Source organism: Hyperolius riggenbachi, chromosome 11 (assembly GCF_040937935.1).
Source record: "Hyperolius riggenbachi isolate aHypRig1 chromosome 11, aHypRig1.pri, whole genome shotgun sequence".
NCBI lineage: Eukaryota > Metazoa > Chordata > Amphibia > Anura > Hyperoliidae > Hyperolius > Hyperolius riggenbachi.
Genome location: NC_090656.1, coordinates 194414097 through 194433866, shown reverse-complemented (window position 1 = coordinate 194433866; position 19770 = coordinate 194414097). Strand labels below are relative to the sequence as shown.

Genomic DNA, 19770 nt, shown 5'->3' with positions numbered 1-19770 from the left:
AACAGTCAGTTATGGTATGTGTGGGTACTACTGGCTATGAAGATGCATTTGATTTTTATCACCTGAGGCAATCGTTGATTGTCTGGGTTTAAAATCCAGCATTAGTGCCTGCAGAGTGCAGACTCATGATCCATCATGCCGGGTCAATAAATAACTTGACATAAACTATTACTATTGCCCTGGATGTTCATCTTTTTGTTGCCCAATTTCCATAGAACAGAACAGGCTACTCAATTTTAAAAATCAGAATCAGTGCATGTGTATCATTTAGAGAACTGAATTCTTAACCCTTACAGTGAATATAAAAATAAAACAAGGAACATAGAGGAATTCTATGTAGCATTGGCACTGTACATACACATGTCTATTGCATAATGCTACATGTCACTTCAGGTACCCTTTATAAAGGGTACCTGTGTACCTGATGACCGCCAACCATTCATTCAGGTCACATGACTACGACAAGCCAACCTGATGTTTGTATTACTGCAGAGCAGAGGGGTGAAAAAACAGCTGTGGTGGAAACGCAACATGTTATTGCATGCGTAAATCTGGTGATCTTGTTTAGGAAGATAAACCAGTATTGTTCATCTTGAATTAAAAAACCCTCTTATGCAACATATATTTAATGTAAATCTCTTTTTATTAAAGGAGAGATCCAAGCATTTAAAAAAAAAAAAAGATCCACTTACCTGGGGCTTCCTCCAGCCCGTGGCAGCCATCCTGTGCCCTCGCCACAGCTCCGGCGTTTTCCTCCTAGGAGATATTTTTTATCTTCTGTTTAAAATAACTTTTCAGCACTCTGCAATTAAAAAAAGTACCAAAAAGTAGGTGAAAAGTACTGTCAAAATTAATCTGGGTATTTTCTTGCTTGCTGGTATCTTAAAAGGAATTTTATTGATAAGATGTGAAAATATCATATGGGAGAAAACTTAGGTGAAAAACTGAATTGATTCAGACTAGAGATGTTGCGAACCGAAAGGTTCGGTTCGCGAAAAAGTTCACAAACCGCAATAGACTTCAATGGGGAGGCGAACTTTGAAAATTTTAAAAAATTCTACTGGCTAGAAAAATGATAGAAAACATGTTTCAAGAGCTCTAATACCTGAAGGCACACCTGATTGAGTGAAGTACACATCACTGCTGGAGGATCCACCCTCCCTCCCTCCTCCAAGCAAGGTCCTTTATACCATTTGACTCAGTTGTCTGCCTACACTAATTAGTTATGGGACAGCTGCTACACACTCTGCTAGGGAGATTTTAATTAGCCTCTTAGGGCCCGTTTCCACTACGGCGATTTCGCCGCCGATTCTGAAGAGTTTCCCCGCACATGATTCGCACGGGGAAACTCTGCCATAGGGGATGACGGCGCCGCTGCGGAATCGCTCGCGGGAGCGATTCGCCCGGAATACCCCGCAGTTTTCGCTGCCGAGGCTGCGAATCCCATAGCCGTGCATGGCACGGCTCATGGGATTCGCCTGCGATCCCGCCCACTCGCTCAGTGCGGCGTGCGTCTGCGAGACGCACGCCGCACAAGTGGAAACGAGCCCTTAGCCTCTTGTGGGTCTCCTCTCTAATTCAGACCCATCAGCCCATATGCAGTTCACTTTTTCTCTTGAGTTTTCTCCTAGGAGATAACTTTTCATCTTCTATTCAGAATAACTTTTCACTTTAACTGTGCAATTAAAAAGTAGCAAAAACTCGTAGGAAAAGTACTATCAAAACTATTTTAAGTATTTTCTTGCTCGCTGGTGATTTAAAGGGCATTTTAAAGAAAACCTGTATCGAGAAAAACCTCCCCTGGGGGGAGGTGGGGGAAGCCTCCGGATTCTATTGAGGCTTCCTCCGTCTTCCTCGGCCCCACGGCGCCGGCGAAAATTCTCCTGGAGCGGCGGCGATGTAATTATTTACCTCCTTGGCTCCAGCGCAGGCTTGGCTCTCCGCCTCGGAGATAGGCGGAAATAGTCGATCGCTGTCGGGTCCGCTCTACTGCCCAGTAGAGCGGACCCGACGGAGGTTGGCTATTTTCGCCCATCTCCGTGCGGAAAGCCGCAACAGCGCCCCCGCTGGAGCCAGGAGAGGTAAATAATCAGCGCTTGTCAGCCTTGTCGAGCGGGAATTTCGGGACACTTCGGGGGATCCAGCGCTGGACTGCCTGCAGCTACAGCGGAGGGGGAAGCCTCATTGGGACTCTGAAGCTTCCCCCTACCGAGGTGAGTACCCCCCAGGGGGCGTTTTTTTTGTTACAGGTTCTCTTTAATGACATGTTTGAAAATGTCACTTAGGAGAAAACTCAGGATAAAAAGTTAATTGCATATGGGCCATCATGTTTTAAAGCATACCTAAAGTGATATGTGACAAGAGCCCAAATTCAATTAACTTTTTCACCTGAGTTTTCTCCTCGGAGAAAATGTTTCAACTTCTTTGCAAAATAACTTTTCAGCATTCTGTAATCTAAAAAGTACCAAAAAGTAAAAAAAAAAGTTATCAAAATTATTTTGAGTATTTTCTGTCTTGCTGGTGGCTTAAAAGGGATTTTATGACAAGGTGTGAAAATGTTAACTTGGAGAAAACTCAGGTAAAAAAGTGAATTGCATGTGGGCCAAGGTGAGATGAACATTTACACATATGGAACTAGCCCTTCTAAGAAATTGTATGAAGTCTTTCTGATTTCCAGTACAGCAAGGTTTAGAAAGCTACAGTTGTTATCTTTGCAAAAGAGCTTGTTGAACAGCTTTTCAAATTCAGTCTGGTCTCCTCAAAAGCAAATAAAAGCTAAAAGCCTGTTATATGTCATATAGAAGATAAATGATAAGGTTTTATTACGGGAGAATTCAAAGCGTCATTACTTCAGCTATTTTTCAGCTTCAGCTTTTTGAATCCCAAGGTCTTCTGAAAAATCATGAAAATTGTGATGACCTGTACACACTGGTGCGATGCGTTTGTTTTTGAAAAACACAATCGCAGAGACTGCTGTGCTTTTTAAGCACTGCATTTTAAAAAACGCAATGCATGCGATTTTCATTACGTTTTTAGTTAAACAATCAGGAAACCAGGAAAGGATAGCCTCAGCAAAATCGCAAGCGAGTCACAAGCGCAAAAAAATCGCAAGTATGTTGTACTTCTCAGACAGCCCACCTGTCTTGCCTTGTTGGTCGTGCCAGGTCTAGTCCGTGTGGCTAGCACAGACTTGATAAAGTCCAAAAAGAAATAATAAACTTCCAGTACCAGACTAAGCTGGTTCAACTCTGCGCTCAATATAACAAAGTCTCAAGGTAATGGGAGTTCAAGGATAACGTGCCAATTTTTTGGTATATCAGGTATATGAAATAATATATAGTCTAAAAATTAAACACTCTGATGACAGCTACTTCAAACTGCAGGTCATACAGATGAATTAGTCCAGTCAAATGTCATAAACACTTTTCCAATTCACTAAAACGCTAAAAAGTCCCATATATTGCGACTTGGGCTTCGCTGTAGTCAAAATAAGGCGAGTTAGTCCTTAATGTCAAAAAGAAGTATTGACTAGCACAGGCTGTATCATAAAAAAAAACAGGATTTTATTCACATGAACAACCGTGAACAAAAAAACAGCCAAAAACATCCGATGGCCTTGAGGATGTAATTAAGGCTCCAGAGTATTTAAAACTCATAGCTGCATATAAATGGCTGAAGATATCATCCAGAGATAGGCATTGCCTTCATTGCAGCCAAATCTGCCCACACGACAGTGATAGCACTTGACAAAGATCGGTGTATCTGTTCGAAACGGCATCCATCGTGTGGGCAGATCTGGCTGCAATGAAGGCATAGCCTTAAATAGAAATTTGATTAAAAAACGCAATCGCATCGCATTGTGTTTGCGCTTGCGATTTTCAGTGTGTACAGGCCCTAACTGTGAAAGTCTGATGCAATGGTAAAAATAAAGCTATAAAACTGAAAATAAAAATATGAGACTCTTCTCTATACTACTAATGTTCTATTCATCAACCGTACTACACATGCAATTCATTATCTTATACGTTTATTTTCACTTTGGGGTCACTTTAATTTACATTTCTGAACCAAGATACACACAAACATATATAAATTCTATATATAGTCTAACTACGTGTAGAATTACAACATTTGTTTTGCCTTTTGTTTATTATCCTATAGTCCATCAGGCTGATCGACCCAGCTGTGTTGCTGCGTATACTCAAACATCACCAGTCTCCACCTCCAGGGCATATCTTTCATCAGTGTCACCTCCTGCCCGGGATGACCACGCAAGAAAGAACATGCACATTAAACTCCGGGATAAAGAAACTCTATTTAAAGCAGCAGTAGAGCAGAACATGGGAAAGTATACTTCCACTAAGGAACTTGGATACATTGCTCAACCTAAAGTGGAAAATCATGAAACACCAATAAGCTTGAGGTCTGGTAATATTCCTCAAGCATTAACAGGAATAATGGAAATTATTCAAAATTATCCAATGCATTATCAATCTGACCATGAAAAGACAAATGGAACTTCAGGAGATAAAAATGTAAGTGAAGAAACAATAGTTCAACCAGACCAAAAACTAGCATGTCCAGAAGTTGACCTTAATGAACATGGAAAAGAGGGAGGCTTGGGATTTTTGGTCACTGTTCTCAAAAAGTCTTCGGAAGAGTTCAGAAAGTCTGATGAAGAAGCTAGTATGATTTCCAAGGACTCAGAAGATGGGGAAGATGACAAATCTGGTAAATGCAGAGCTTCCGAACATGAATCTGGCCAAGAAAATCCAGGTATCTCATTAGGTTTGTCTTTGAAGAAAAAGGATGATACAAGTAGCAGTATACATTCAGATTGTGGAAAAGGACAACAGCAGAAGGCTCAAAAACTATACAAAACAATGACATTGCAGGATTCAACCTCATATGAAGATGCTTCTTTGGTTGTGAAGAAAGGTAAAGTGGAAGAATTGTTGAATTCAGACATGTCAGAATCAGAGGTCAGCGATTTTGAAATGCAAGAAAGGGAGGGTGAAGGGAAAAATATGGAGATCACTCAGCCAAATTGTGCAGAAATCAAAATTACAGAGGACAGAGAGACAGATGACATTGAAAGAGAAAGATTCTCAGAAATGCTTCTTCGAGAAATAGAAGTAGGTAGCAGCGATGATGAGAGAGAGGGTGAAGGGGTGAGTGGAGCAGAGAGTTCAAGTCATGAAGTGATTGGTGTTGTCATAGCAAAGAGGAGAAACACACAGGGGAAGGTCAACACTAATGAAGAAGGTGACGGACAAGACAGCATTTCTGAAGTAGGTGAAACAAGTACAGAAGATGATCAAGCTAATCATTTAATTAGTAAGGCTGAAGGAGTATGTGGAGGTAGCAACGAAGAAAAAATCAATGCTGAGGCTAATAAAGAAAATAAGTTAGCTAAAAAAAGGGGAGATAAAAGCAAGTTGAATGCTGGATCAGAAAGTGGCACAGTTAGTGAAGAAGACCCTCCTAATGATGCTGTTAGACTTGAGGACAAGAGGTCGGATGGTGAGGATACGGATGTAAGTGATGAATTAAACAGCTCAGAAGAAGATTCTGACTTCTATGGCCATGAAGGTCGTGACCTGAATTTGGAGATGATGAATATGAATATACACCAGCAATCCTCAAACCAAGGAGATTCCCCTGAAGAAGTCAACTCAGATGTTTCTTCCAGGTAACGTACCAGCCATTTCCTAGACCTCTTTACTAGTCCTATTCAAAAACACCATTATAAATGGTTGCTGGATATTTTTAAGATAAATTAAATTATGAAAAATAAAACCCAATTTACCAGACATAACTGTGAAGGGGGTCAGACTTGGGTGACTTTCCATGATTAGAGTTGGGCCGAACCTCCGATTTTCGGTTCGCGAACCGGGTTCGCGAACTTTCGCGAAAGGTTCGGTTCGCGTTAAAGTTCGCGAACCGCAATAGACTTCAATGGGGATGCGAACTTTGAAAAAAAAAATTAATTATGCTGGCCACAAAAGTGATGGAAAAGATGTTTCAAGGGGTCTAACACCTGGAGGGGGGGATGGCGGAGTGGGATACATGCCAAAAGTCCCCGGGAAAAATCTGGATTTGACGCAAAGCAGCGTTTTAAGGGCAGAAATCACATTGAATGTTAAATGACAGGCCTAAAGTGCTTTCAAACATCTTGCATGTGTATACATCAATCAGGTAGTGTAATTAAGGTACTGCTTCACACTGACGCACCAAACTCATCGTGTAACGCACCGCAAACAGCTGTTTGTGTAGTGACGGCCGTGCTGGACTGGTGCGCACCATGGCGAGAGTGCAGGTTTTGGTGGCTTTACAGCCCATATGGTCAGTCACCTGGCTGATGTAGCTGAATGACAGAACAGTGACTGTCCAGCTGATCAAATTTGGTCTGACCACAATGAGGCAACGACCTTATTATCGTGGGTGTGCCCCCCGAGACACTCATCTAGGCGCCGGTCATTGCTCCATTGTGATACGCAAGCCCCTTCACCACGGCAAGGTAATGATCACGAAGGGGAATGGGCGCATGTTCATGCCTTTTCTTTTGTTGTTGCAGCTGCCCGCAGTGCAGCCAGAAAAATTAGGCAGTCATGTACACGCACCCGAAAAATTATTACAGCGGCCGCTGCTAGCAGCGGCCTAAAAAATTCAGCAATCCGCCTGGAGTCCCGGACCCTGTTGGTGGTGGCGGAGAAGGTAGTGAAGCGGCCTGCAGGCAGACATGCTGTGTGGAGGGACTGGGAGCGACTTAGTCTTCTTGGGGCAGGCCAGGCAGCCAGTCACACGGCGTGCAGGCAGAGATGCTGTATGTGCGGGGACTGACTTAGTCTTGGGGCGGGCAGCAGCCCTCCGGGATCCATGCCTCATTCATTTTTATAAAGGTGAGGTACTTAACACTTTTGTGACTTAGGCGACTTCTCTTCTCTGTGACAATGCCTCCAGCTGCGCTGAAGGTCCTTTCTGAGAGGACGCTTGCGGCAGGGCAGGAGAGAAGTTGGATGGCAAATTGGGACAGCTCTGGCCACAGGTCAAGCCTGCGCACCCAGTAGTTCAAGGGTTCCTCATCGCTGTTCACAGCAGTGTCTACATCCACACTTAAGGCCAGGTAGTCGGCTACCTGCCGTTCCAGGCGTTGGTGGAGGGTGGATCCGGAAGGGCTACGGCGAGGCGTTGGACTAAAGAACGTCCGCATGTCCGACATCACCATGAGATCGCTGGAGCGTCCTGTCTTTGACTGCGTGGACACGGGAGGAGGATTAGTGGCAGTGGTACCTTGCTGGCGTTGTGCCGTCACATCACCCTTAAAGGCATTGTAAAGCATAGTTGACAGCTGGTTCTGCATGTGCTGCATCCTTTCCACCTTCCGGTGAGTTGGTAACAGGTCCGCCACTTTGTGCCTGTACCGAGGGTCTAGTAGTGTGGCCACCCAGTACAGCTCATTCCCCTTGAGGTTTTTTATACGGGGGTCCCTCAACAGGCAGGACAGCATAAAAGACGACATCTGCACAAAGTCGGATCCAGTACCCTCCATCTCCTCTTGCTCTTCCTCAGTGACGTCAGGTAAGTCAACCTCCTCCCCCCAGCCGCGAACAATACCACGGGAAGGTTGCGCAGCACAAGCCCCCTGCGACGCCTGCTGCGGTTGTTCTCCTGCCGCTGTCCCCTCCTCCTCCTCCTCCTCCCCCAAAGAAACACCTTGCTCATCATCCTCTGAGTCTGACTCATCTTCTGCACATGACCTCTCTTCTTCCTCCTCCTCCCCCCTCTGTGCTGCCGCAGGTGTTGAGGAAACAGCTGGGTCTGATGAAAATTGGTCCCATGCCTGTTCCTGCCGTAACGGTTCCTGGTCACGCTCATTCGCAGCTTCATCCGCCACTCTACGCACAGCACGCTCCAAGAAGTACGCGTAGGGAATTAAGTCGCTGATGGTGCCCTCACTGCGGCTCACCAGGTTGGTCACCTCCTCAAACGGCCGCATGAGCCTGCATGCATTTTTCATCATTGTCCAGTTGTCGGGCCAGAACATCCCCATCTTCCCAGACTGTTTCGTTCTACTCCAGTTGTAGAGGTACTGGGTGACGGCTTTCTTCTGTTCTAGCAGGCGGGAGAACATGAGGAGGGTCGAGTTCCAGCGAGTGGGGCTATCGCAAATGAGGCGTCTCACCGGCATGTTGTTTTTACGCTGAATTTCTGCAAATCGTGCCATGGCTGTGTAAGAGCGCCTCAAATGCCCACAGAACTTCCTGGCCTGCTTCAGGACATCCGCTAAGCCAGGGTACTTTGCCACAAATCTTTGAACCACCAGATTCATGACATGTGCCATGCAGGGTATGTGTGTCAGCTTCCCCATATGCAAAGCGGCAAGCAGATTGCTGCCGTTGTCGCACACCACGTTGCCTATCTCCAGGTGGTGCGGGGTCAGCCACTCATCCACCTGTTTCTTAAGAGCAGCCAGGAGAGCTGCTCCAGTGTGACTCTCCGCTTTGAGACAAGCCATGTCTAAGATGGCGTGACACCGTCGTACCTGGCATGCAGCATAGGCCCTGCGGAGCTGGGGCTGTGTAGCTGGAGAGGAGAACTGCCACTCAGCCAAGGAGGAGGAGGAGGACAGCGAAGAGCATGTAGCAGGAGGAGAGGAGGTGGCAGGAGGCCTGCCTGCAAGCCGTGGAGGTGTCACAATTTGGTCCGCCGCTTTCTGCTTGCCATCGTTCACCACCAGGTTCACCCAATGGGCTGTGTAGGTAATGTAGCGGCCCTGCCCGTGCTTGGCAGACCAGGCATCCGTGGTCAGGTGTACCCTTGACCCAACGCTCTTCGCAAGAGATGACACCACTTGCCTCTCAACTTCACGGTGCAGTTGGGGTATGGCCTTTCTGGAAAAATAAGTGCGGCCTGGCATCTTCCACTGCGGTGTTCCGATGGCCACAAATTTACGGAAGGCCTCAGAGTCCACCAGCCGGTATGGTAACAGCTGGCGAGCTAACAGTTCCGCCACGCCAGCTGTCAGACGCCGGGCAAGGGGGTGACTGGCCAAAAGTGGCTTCTTCCGCTCAAACATTTCCTTCACGGACACCTGACTGCTGCTGTGGGCAGAGGAGCAGGAACCGCTCAAGGGCAGAGGCGGAGTGGAGGAGGGTGCCTGTGAAGGTGCAAGGGAGAGAGCGGCATAAGCAGATGATGCACCTGAAGGAGGAAGAGGAGAAGGAGGGTGACTTTGCTTTTGTGTGCTGCTGCTGCTTTTGCTCAGGTGGCCATCCCATTGCTGTTTGTGCCTTTTCTGCAGGTGCCTTCGTAAGGCACTTGTCCCTACGTGAGTGTTGGCCTTTCCACGGCTCAATTTTTGTTGGCAGAGCGAACAGATGGCTTTGGTCCGATCTGAGGCACACACATTAAAAAATTTCCACACCGCTGAGCCACCCTGGGATGTGGGCACCTCAGCAGCTGATGCTGAAGGGCAAGTTGGCTGGCTGTACATAGGTGGCGAATCTGGCGATACATGGTGCCGGACTCTGCCACCAGCTGTTTCTGACGAAGAGCTGCCCCAGCTTCTTTCAGCAACTTCTATCCTCCTACTACTCTCTGACTCCCCCTCTGAACTGTCCCCCTCTTCATCTCCTCTATTGGGAACATACAGAGGATCCCTATCATCGTCATCATCGTAATCATCCTGCCCAGCTTCGCTTGCCTCAGAAAAATCCAAATGTGTAGGTCCTTCATCCTCCTTACACGTTACATCCATAGTGTTGTCGCGTAACGCAGACATATGAGCTGGTGAAAATTCATCTGGCTGTAACAATGGCTGTGCATCAGTGATTTCACCACCACTAAATAATTCTTGCGAAGTGTCAAATGCAGCGGAAGTGGTGCTAGTAGTAGCGCTGGTGGCTGAGCAAGATGAGGTGTTCTGTGTCGCTAAATACTCAACCACGTCCTGACAATCTTGGGAGGTGATGGGACGTGCCTTCTTCCGAGCACTGTACTGTGGGCCAGGTCCACACGAAATTACATTTACACGACCTCGCGCAGACCTGCCGGGTGGCCTTCCTCTGCCTCTGCCACTACCTCTTCCTCTTCCTCTACCTGTTTTGTCCATATCGGGTATGCACGGAGTGGTATATCACACTGCGTGCACTCACGTAGGTAGGTGGGTTCACTTAACTGCACAGGTATGCGCACTGATGCGGTGGGTTCACTGAACAGTACAGGTATACAGTGGCGGGTTCACTGAACACAACAGGTATGCAGTGGCGTGTTCACTAAACAGGTATACAGTGGCAGGTCCACTGAACAGAACAGGTATACAGTGGCAGGTCCACTGAACAGAACAGGTATACAGTGGCGGGTCCACTGAACAGAACAGGTATACAGTGGCGGGTTCACAGAACAGGTATGCAGTGGCAGGTTCACTGAACACAACAGGTATGCAGTGGCGTGTTCACTAAACAGGTATACAGTGGCAGGTCCACTGAACAGAACAGGTATACAGTGGCGGGTTCACAGAACAGGTATACAGTGGCGGGTCCACTGAACAGAACAGGTATACAGTGGCGGGTTCACAGAACAGGTATGCAGTGGCAGGTTCACTGAACACAACAGGTATGCAGTGGCGTGTTCACTAAACAGGTATACAGTGGCAGGTCCACTGAACAGAACAGGTATACAGTGGCGGGTTCACAGAACAGGTATACAGTGGCGGGTCCACTGAACAGAACAGGTATACAGTGGCGGGTTCACAGAACAGGTATGCAGTGGCAGGTTCACTGAACACAACAGGTATGCAGTGGCGTGTTCACTAAACAGGTATACAGTGGCAGGTCCACTGAACAGAACAGGTATACAGTGGCGGGTTCACAGAACAGGTATACAGTGGCGGGTCCACTGAACAGAACAGGTATACAGTGGCGGGTTCACAGAACAGGTATACAGTGGCGGGTCCACTGAACAGAACAGGTATACAGTGGCGGGTTCACAGAACAGGTATACAGTGGCAGGATCACTGAACAGGTATGCAGTGGCAGGATCACAGTACAGGTATGCAGTGGGCTGAGGGCTCACTGAACAGAACAGGTATGCTGTGGCAGGATCACTGAACAGCTATGCAGTGGCAGGATCACAGTACAGGTATGCAGTGGGCTGAGGGCTCACTGAACAGAACAGGTATGCTGTGGCAGGATCACTGAACAGGTATGCAGTGGCAGGATCACAGTACAGGTATGCAGTGGGCTGAGGGCTCACTGAACAGAACAGGTATGCTGTGGCAGGATCACTGAACAGGTATGCAGTGGCAGGATCACAGTACAGGTATGCAGTGGGCTGGGGGCTCACTGAACAGAACAGGTATGCTGTGGCAGGATCACTGAACAGCTATGCAGTGGCAGGATCACAGTACAGGTATGCAGTGGGCTGAGGGCTCACTGAACAGAACAGGTATGCTGTGGCAGGATCACTGAACAGGTATGCAGTGGCAGGATCACAGTACAGGTATGCAGTGGGCTGAGGGCTCACTGAACAGAACAGGTATGCTGTGGCAGGATCACTGAACAGGTATGCAGTGGCAGGATCACAGTACAGGTATGCAGTGGGCTGGGGGCTCACTGAACAGAACAGGTATGCTGTGGCAGGATCACTGAACAGCTATGCAGTGGCAGGATCACAGTACAGGTATGCAGTGGGCTGAGGGCTCACTGAACAGAACAGGTATGCTGTGGCAGGATCACTGAACAGGTATGCAGTGGCAGGATCACAGTACAGGTATGCAGTGGGCTGAGGGCTCACTGAACAGAACAGGTATGCTGTGGCAGGATCACTGAACAGCTATGCAGTGGCAGGATCACAGTACAGGTATGCAGTGGGCTGAGGGCTCACTGAACAGAACAGGTATGCTGTGGCAGGATCACTGAACAGCTATGCAGTGGCAGGATCACAGTACAGGTATGCAGTGGGCTGAGGGCTCACTGAACAGAACAGGTATGCAGCCAGGAAGAAGTTAAGCCTAACTAATCTTTCCCTGAGAGACAGTCTGCAGCAGCTCGCCCTACTCTGACTAATGCAGGCACACGAGTGGCCGTAATGGCCGCCGCTGCCTGCCTTATATAAGGGGGGGTGGGGCTCCAGGGGCTAGTGTAGCCTAATTGGCTACACTGGGCCTGCTGACTGTGATGTAGAGGGTCAAAGTTGACCCTCAGGTGCATTATGGGGCGAACCGAACTTCTTCCGCAAAAGGTTCGCGTGCGGTACCCGCACGCGAACCACCTAAGTTCGCGCGAACCCCGTTCGCCGGCGAACCGTTCGGCCCAACTCTATCCATGATCAGCTGGATATAATAAACAAAACAAAAAAAATCAATATGTGACCATTCAGTGACTATGAGTAAAATAATTATAAATGGGTGGTAAATTAAAATCAAAATGTAAGCTATAAAAAGCCTTGCAGGAGAGGAGCTGAAAGCTGTTCCCTTTCCTGCAAAGCCCCTTTTCATGCCAAGGAGAAGGCTCATCTCTACCTCTGGTGTCCAGGAGGAGGTAGGAGTAACTTTTCCATGCATGCGGGCATAGGTCCTGGGTGGGTGACTTATGGTGGAATCTGGGAACCCCCTTTAATAAGAGGAGCCCAGTGTTGTAGCTACCGAGGTCGCAGTGGTCGCAATTGCAACCGGGCCTGTACTCCTGCAGGGGCCTTTCTCTTCACTCACCGGTGGTTTGTTTGTCTCTTTCTCCCTGCCTGAGGCTCCCACTCTCTGAGTAGCAGACATATGAGATTACAGCCGCTGTGCTCCTGCATATGCCATTGCACCTCTGCTCGTTGCTGCTACTTTGCTGCCAGGCACCCTGACACTCTGCCAACATTCACTGGTTGCAGGAGTAGAAGACACACAGGGTCAGGACTAAATGCACTGTAGGGCCTTGGGGTGACAGTTTGCAACTGTGGTGTGCACTTGAAAAACAAACAGTCCAATTCAGCAACAAGAGAGATAGACGAGGCACTATCCACAATGCTTAGGAGTATTTTATTTGCCACCATCATCAGCACAGACACAATACAAGCAGCACAAGAGTGATGGCCTAACAGCCATTACGCAGCACTTCCGCTTCCTCAGAGACCAATAATCACACAGCACAAGGCAGCGAATCAGTTGACCCGGCACAAGGCAGTTATTAAAGCAAATCATTTGGCGCTAAGGTTGCGGAAGAAAGACTAAATCGGCTGTTTGAAAGAGAAGTAAAACTATTCTGAAGTAAGCCTTATAGGGAACAAAGATATAAAGAAATCGCTGCTAGAGGATTGAGAAAAAAAAAGTGATTATCGGTCTCTGAGGAAGCGGAAGTGCCGCAAAATGACTACTCAAATTGTCCCACTCTGGACCCTGTCAGGTCCAGAGACTTTGTAGGACGAGATCCCCGCACTTTGATAGGCCCAATAGGCTGCCTGTCACTTGACAGGCAGCCTATTGGGCCAAAGTGCGGGGATCTTGTCCTACAAAGTGAATCAACTCCCAAGTCAGTTAGCTAGTTGTACAAGCTGTTAGACTGTATTTCTCCTGTCTGGGAAATTGCTGATATTGCTGAAACCCAAGAGAAGCTGAAGATGTGTATGACATGTCTGATGCCCAGAGGATTAACCATGGCAACAGGGACGTGAGCCCTCTGCGCAGTCCCAATTTGAAACCTGTTGTATGGCTCTCACAGAATTATAGTTTAAAATATGTGGCGTTTATGGCTCTCTCAGCCAAAAAAGTTCCTGACCCCTGTTCTAGGGCATCTAGAACCTGGTGGTAATGAAATCTGAATTGTGAATACAATGCTAAAGCAAACAATTCACATGAGAGTAATAAACTACTTCATATAGACATAAATGTGTAAATAAATAGGGTACTGAGTACTTTCACATTTACCTGAAAAGTATGCATAATTTGTAACATCCTGTAGTGACTTTTTTTGCAGGGAGGAGGAAAGTCTGCATTCTCCAGTGCCAGGTGAGCAGTTTATCATTGTTTTGATGTCTTCCAATGTTGCTCATAGAAAGAAAGTCAAAGCTGTGTTAACTTAAAGGGGAACTTCAGCCTAAACAAACATACTGTCATCAAGTTACATTAGTTATGTTCATTAGAATAGATAGGTAATATAATCTCTTACCCACCCTGTTTAAAAAGAACAGGCACATGTTTGTGATTCATGGGGGCTGCCATCTTTGCCATGGGGGCAGCCATCTTTTTGGTTGAAAGGAGGTGACAAGGAGCAGGAGACACAGTTCCAACTGTCCTGTGTCCTGATCACCCCTCCCAGCTGCACACGCTAGGCTTCAAATGTCAAATTCAAAATGTAAGAAAAAAAATTGCACCAAAACAGCAGAACGAGAACAACAAAATCAGAAATCCCATCATGCTTTGCACAGCATCAGGGGAAAAAAGCCCGGGCAGTTTTCTTCTGTGCAGCTAAAAATGAGGCTTGTATAAGAGAAACAAAGTTCTGATGCTGTGAAACTGTTAAAGAAACACCAGGCCTTTTCAGTGCTGCTGAGTCGATTTTTAGTCCGGAGGTTCACTTTAAAGTGTACCAGAGATGGGGAACAAAAAAAATGTATACATTCCTGGGGCTTCATGCAGCCCTCTTTAGACCGATCTCTCCCTTACCATCCTCCCAGGATGTCTCCATCCTCCGCTAGGTGGCCCAGTACATCCGCTTCGGGCTAAGTGCACACTTAGCAGAAACGCTAGCATATCGAAAAAGCATATACGTTTTGTATGCATGCATTTTTTAAAAACTCTGGTTTTGTTGCATAATCTGAAAAAAAGCATCAAAAGTGCACAGAATGAAAGTCAATGGAAATGCAATGGTATGCGTTTTTCATGCATTTTCCATGCGTTTTTCTATGTGTTTTTGTAAAAAAAATGTTTTCTGATGTATTTACGCTTCATATTGTCCTCCTAGTGATTTGCATAAAGCGCAAAAGGAAAACGCATGAAAAACACACAACGCATATGTGTTTTGTATATGCAAACCGCAAACACATTAAAATGCACGCAAAACACTTAAAAACGCATCTGTGGTAAAAAAAAAAAGCTAACGCAAATGCACCAAAAACGCAGTAATATGCAGCAAAAATGCACAAAAAAAGGCACACAACATAAAATGAAACATGACATAAAACGCAGCTTTTCATATGATGCCATGTGTGCACCTACTCTCAGCATGAGCAATCCGGCTGTGGGCACTCCCTCATCACGCTCCCGTGGCCAGCAGCTCCAATAAATGGCGGTATGTGCGTGGCTGGCCCATGCATGCGCACGGCTAAGTGCAACTTCTGAGATGTACCAGGCCATCCAGTGGGAAATTGCAGCAGCCAGGGGAGCGATCGGCCTGATGGGGGCAGAAGGAAGCCCAGATATGTATTATTTTTTTTTCTTTTTGTCCCCATCTCAGGTTCCCTTTAGGAAATGCACATAGAAAAAATACCTGTCTAAGGCCCAGTGCACACCAAAACCTCTAGCAGATCCTCAATACGCTAGCAGTTTTGGGAGCTAATTTCAGAGCGATTCTAGGTATGTTTAGAGAGGTTTTCTAAACATACCTAGCGGTTTTGCGTGCGTTTTTGTGTAGCAGATTACACATATTGTTACAGTAAAAGCTGTTACTGAACAGCTTCTGTAATAAAAACGCCTGGCAATCCGCTCTGATGTAGCATTTTTCAGAGCGGTTTGCGTTTTTCAGAGCGGTTTGCGTTTTTCCTATACTTTACATTGAGGCAGAAATGCTTCTGCAAACCGCAAACGTGCAGCAGGAGGCACATTTGCGGTTTGCTACAAACCTCAAACCGCCGGTGTGCACCATCCCATTTCAATACATTAGCCAAGCGGATTTACAGGCGGGTGCGGCCGGCGGATCGCATCCAAAACCGCTCGGTGTGCACTGGGCCTAAATAATGACGATTAAAGTGAAACACTGGTCTAGTGTAGACTGATTCGTAATAAGCTGTGACTGTGTTAAAACATGTTTTAGCTTAAATTCCACATAAAATTGAGGATGTATAGAGCGCTGCTACCCAATGACACAACCTGATATTTCCACACCTGGGGCCAATTTGCAATTCACTTTTTCTCCTGAGTTTTCTCCTTGGAGATATTTTTTCATCTTCTCTTTTAAGTAACTTTTCAGCACTTTGCAATTAAAAAACTACCAAAAACCAGGTAAAAAAAAGATCTATCAACATTATTTTTAGTATTTTCTTGCTTGCTGGTGGTTTAAAAGGCACTTTATTAACAAGATGTGAAAATATCACCTAGTAGAAACCTGAGAGAAAAAGCTAATTGCATATGGGCCATGGTCATTAATATGCTTTTTAAACCCCCAGCAAGCAGGGATGAGCGAAAATGCTGATATTGTTTTTGCATTAATTTTCACGAAAATAATGTTAAATTTGATTTTGAGCAAAAATGTAATTGAAAATCATTTTGCTATAAGTCCGTCATGAGTGCATTAGCCAGAATCATCCACTCCTCCCATCGCTCCACCACAGTGGCTCCCCTCTGTCAGTCCCTCCACTGGCTTTCTATCCAGTCCAGCATCAGATTCAAGATACTGTGTATGGCCTACAAATCTGTGCGCAAAACCTGCCTGACCTACATTTCCGATCTTACTCAGAGGTACACACCGCTCACTCCGCTCCTTCAATGAACTTCACCTGACTGTCCCCCGCATCACCCAGTCCCATGCACGCCTCCAGGACTTCTCAAGAGCTTCTCCAACACTATGGAACTTCCTACCTCCCCCCATTAGGATCGCACCATCCTTCAACATCTTTAATAAGGTCCTCAAAATGCACCTTTTCACCCTGGCCTACCAAACCCCCCGCCCCTCACTGATGCTCTAAAACGGCAGCTGAACGCTGGTCTCCTACCTTTCATGTCCCTACCTCTCCCTCAAGATTGGAAGCCTACCTGATCATGCTATTCACAAGCAAAACTGCCAGCAAATCTGCCAGCAAGCAGTTATATTAATAATATTCACATACATGCTTTTTTTAATTGCAGAGTGCTGAAAAGTTATTTTAAAGAGGAAAAATCACAAATCAAAATGTGGACAGTGCAATACATGTGTTATGTAAGTAGGGCAAGTATTTATCTACTTATATACAGTGGGATGCGAAAGTTTGGGCAACCTTGTTAATCATCAGGATTTTACTGTATAAATCGTTGGTTGTTACAATAAAAAACGTCAGTTAAGTATATCATATAGGAGACACACACAGTGATATTTGACAAGTGAAATGAAGATTATTGGATTTACAGAAAGTGTGCAATAATTGTTTAAACAAAATTAGGCAGGTGCATAAATTTGGGCACCACAAAAATAAATGAAATCAATATTTAGTAGATCCTCCTTTTGCAGAAATTACAGCCTCTAAACACTTCCTGTAGGTTCCAATGAGAGTCTGGATTCTGGTTTAAGGTATTTTAGACCATAACTCTTCACAAAACATCTCTAGTTCATTCAGGTTTGATGGCTTCTGAGCACCACAGATTTTCAATTATATTCAGGTCTGGGGAGTGAGATGGCAATTCCAGAACGTTGTACTTGTTCCTCTGCATGAATGCCTTAGTGGATTTTGAGCAGTGTTTAGGGTCGTTGTCTTGTTGAAAGATCCAGCCCCAGCGCAGCTTCAGCTTTGTCACTGATTCCTGGACAATGGTCTCCAAAATCTGCTGATACTGAGTGGAATCCATGCGTCCTTCAACTTTGACAAGATTCCCAGTCCCTGCACTGGCCACACAGCCCCTAAGCATGATGGAACCACCACCATATTTTACTGTAGGTAGCAGGTGTTTTTCTTGGAATGCTGGGTTCTTTTTCCTCCATGCATAACGCCCTTTGTTATGCCCAAATAGCTCAATTTTAGTTTCCAAAATGAAGCTGGCTTGTCCAGATGTGCTTTAGCATGCCTCAAGCGGCTCTGTTTGTGCTGTGGGTGGAGAAAAGGCTTCCTCTGCATCACTCTCACATACAGCATCTCCTTGTGTAAAGTGTGCCGAATGGTTGAATGATGCACAGTGACACCATCTGCAGTAAGATGATGTTGTAGGTCTTTGGTGCTGGTCTGTGGGTTGACTCTGACTGTTTTCACCATTTGTCGCTTCTGTCTATCTGAGATTTTTCTTGGTCTGCCACTTCGAGCCTTAACTTGAACTGAGCCTGTGGTCTATTTCCTCAATATGTTCCTAATTGTGGAAACAAATAGCTGAAATCTCTGAGACAGCTTTCTGTATCCTTCCCCTAAACATGATGGTGAACAATCTTTGTCTTTAGGTCATTTGAGAGTTGTTTTGAGACCCCCATGTTGCTACTCTTCAGAGAAAATGAAAAGAGAAGGGAAACTTACAATTGACCCCTAAAATACTTGTTCTCATAATTGGATTCACTTGTGTATGTAGGTCAGGGGTCACTGAGCTTACCAGGCCAATTTGAGTTGAAATAATCAGTTCTAAAGGTTTTGGAATCAATAAAATGACAACAGTGCCCACATTTATGCACCTGCCCAGTTTTATTTAAACAATTACTGTGCACTTTCTGTAAATCCAATAAACTTAATTTCACTTCTCAAATATCATTGCATGTGTCTCCTATATGATATATTTAACTGATATTTTTTATTGTAACAACCAACGATTTATACAGGAAAATCATGAAAATTAACAAGGTTGCCCAAACTTTCGCACCCCACTGTAAATATAAGTAGATACATACTTGCTCTACTTACATAACATATGTATTGCACTGTCCACGTTTTGATTTGTGATTTTTCTACAGTAAAAAAAAAAGAGAAAATCCTTCTTAGCATTTCCCATTTTAAGCGTGGCTATTTTGAAGCCAATCCTAATGTGATTTCCTCCCTTGCTCTCCTTTGCCTGATTGTGTAGGCATTTCCCACCCTTCACTATAGAAAATGCATTGCCTCAGCATGAGAAATATTGGCCAGTCAGAGAGGAACAGAGGTGTGGGAGGGGAAACAGGAGGGAAAGAGACTTCAGCCAATCAGGCTGCATTAGTTAAGTCTGAGGAGAATTAGAGAAGCAAAAAAGGACAACCTAGCATGCCCTGCAACTTCTTTTGTGCGGCAATGTACCAAATAAGTTACATAGTTACATAGTTATTTTGGTTGAAAAAAGACATACGTCCATCGAGTTCAACCAGTACAAAGTACAACTCCAGCCCGTCCCCCACATACCCCTGTTGATCCAGAGGAAGGCGAAAAAAACCCCACAAGGCATGGTCCAATTAGCCCCAAAAGGGAAAAATTCCTTCCTGACTCCAGATGGCAATCAGATAAAATCCTTGGATCAACATCATTAGGCATAACCTAGTAATTGTAGCCATGGATGTCTTTCAACGCAAGGAAAGCATCTAAGCCCCCTTTAAATGCAGGTATAGAGTTTGCCATAACGACTTCCTGTGGCAATGCATTCCACATCTTAATCACTCTTACTGTAAAGAACCCTTTCCTAAATAAATGGCTAAAACGTTTTTCCTCCATGCGCAGCTCATGTCCTCTAGTCCTTTGAGAAGGCCTAGGGACAAAAAGCTCATCCGCCAAGCTATTATATTGCCCTCTGATGTATTTATACATGTTAATTAGATCTCCTCCAAGGCGTCTTTTCTCTAGACTAAATAAACCCAGTTTATCTAACCTTCCTTGGTAAGCGAGACCTTCCATCCCACGTATCAATTTTGTAGCTCGTCTCTGCACCTGCTCTAAAAC

At 45.6% G+C, this 19770-nt stretch overlaps 1 protein-coding gene across 10 annotated transcripts in view; it reads left to right on the top strand.

The window, feature by feature from the left end:
* The window catches only part of LOC137538056 (protein starmaker-like), a 131650-nt gene that overhangs the window by 24292 nt on the left and 87588 nt on the right, over positions 1-19770 (top strand). For all 10 annotated transcript variants that reach the window (XR_011024679.1, XM_068260018.1, XM_068260020.1 and 7 more), the window contains exons 4-5: positions 4162-5692; positions 13962-13993. Coding sequence is in view for 9 of the 10 variants with exons in the window: in XM_068260018.1 (XP_068116119.1) it covers positions 4162-5692; positions 13962-13993 (1563 nt within the window). In the remaining variant the exon portion in view is untranslated. The remainder of the gene's footprint in view (positions 1-4161; positions 5693-13961; positions 13994-19770) is intronic.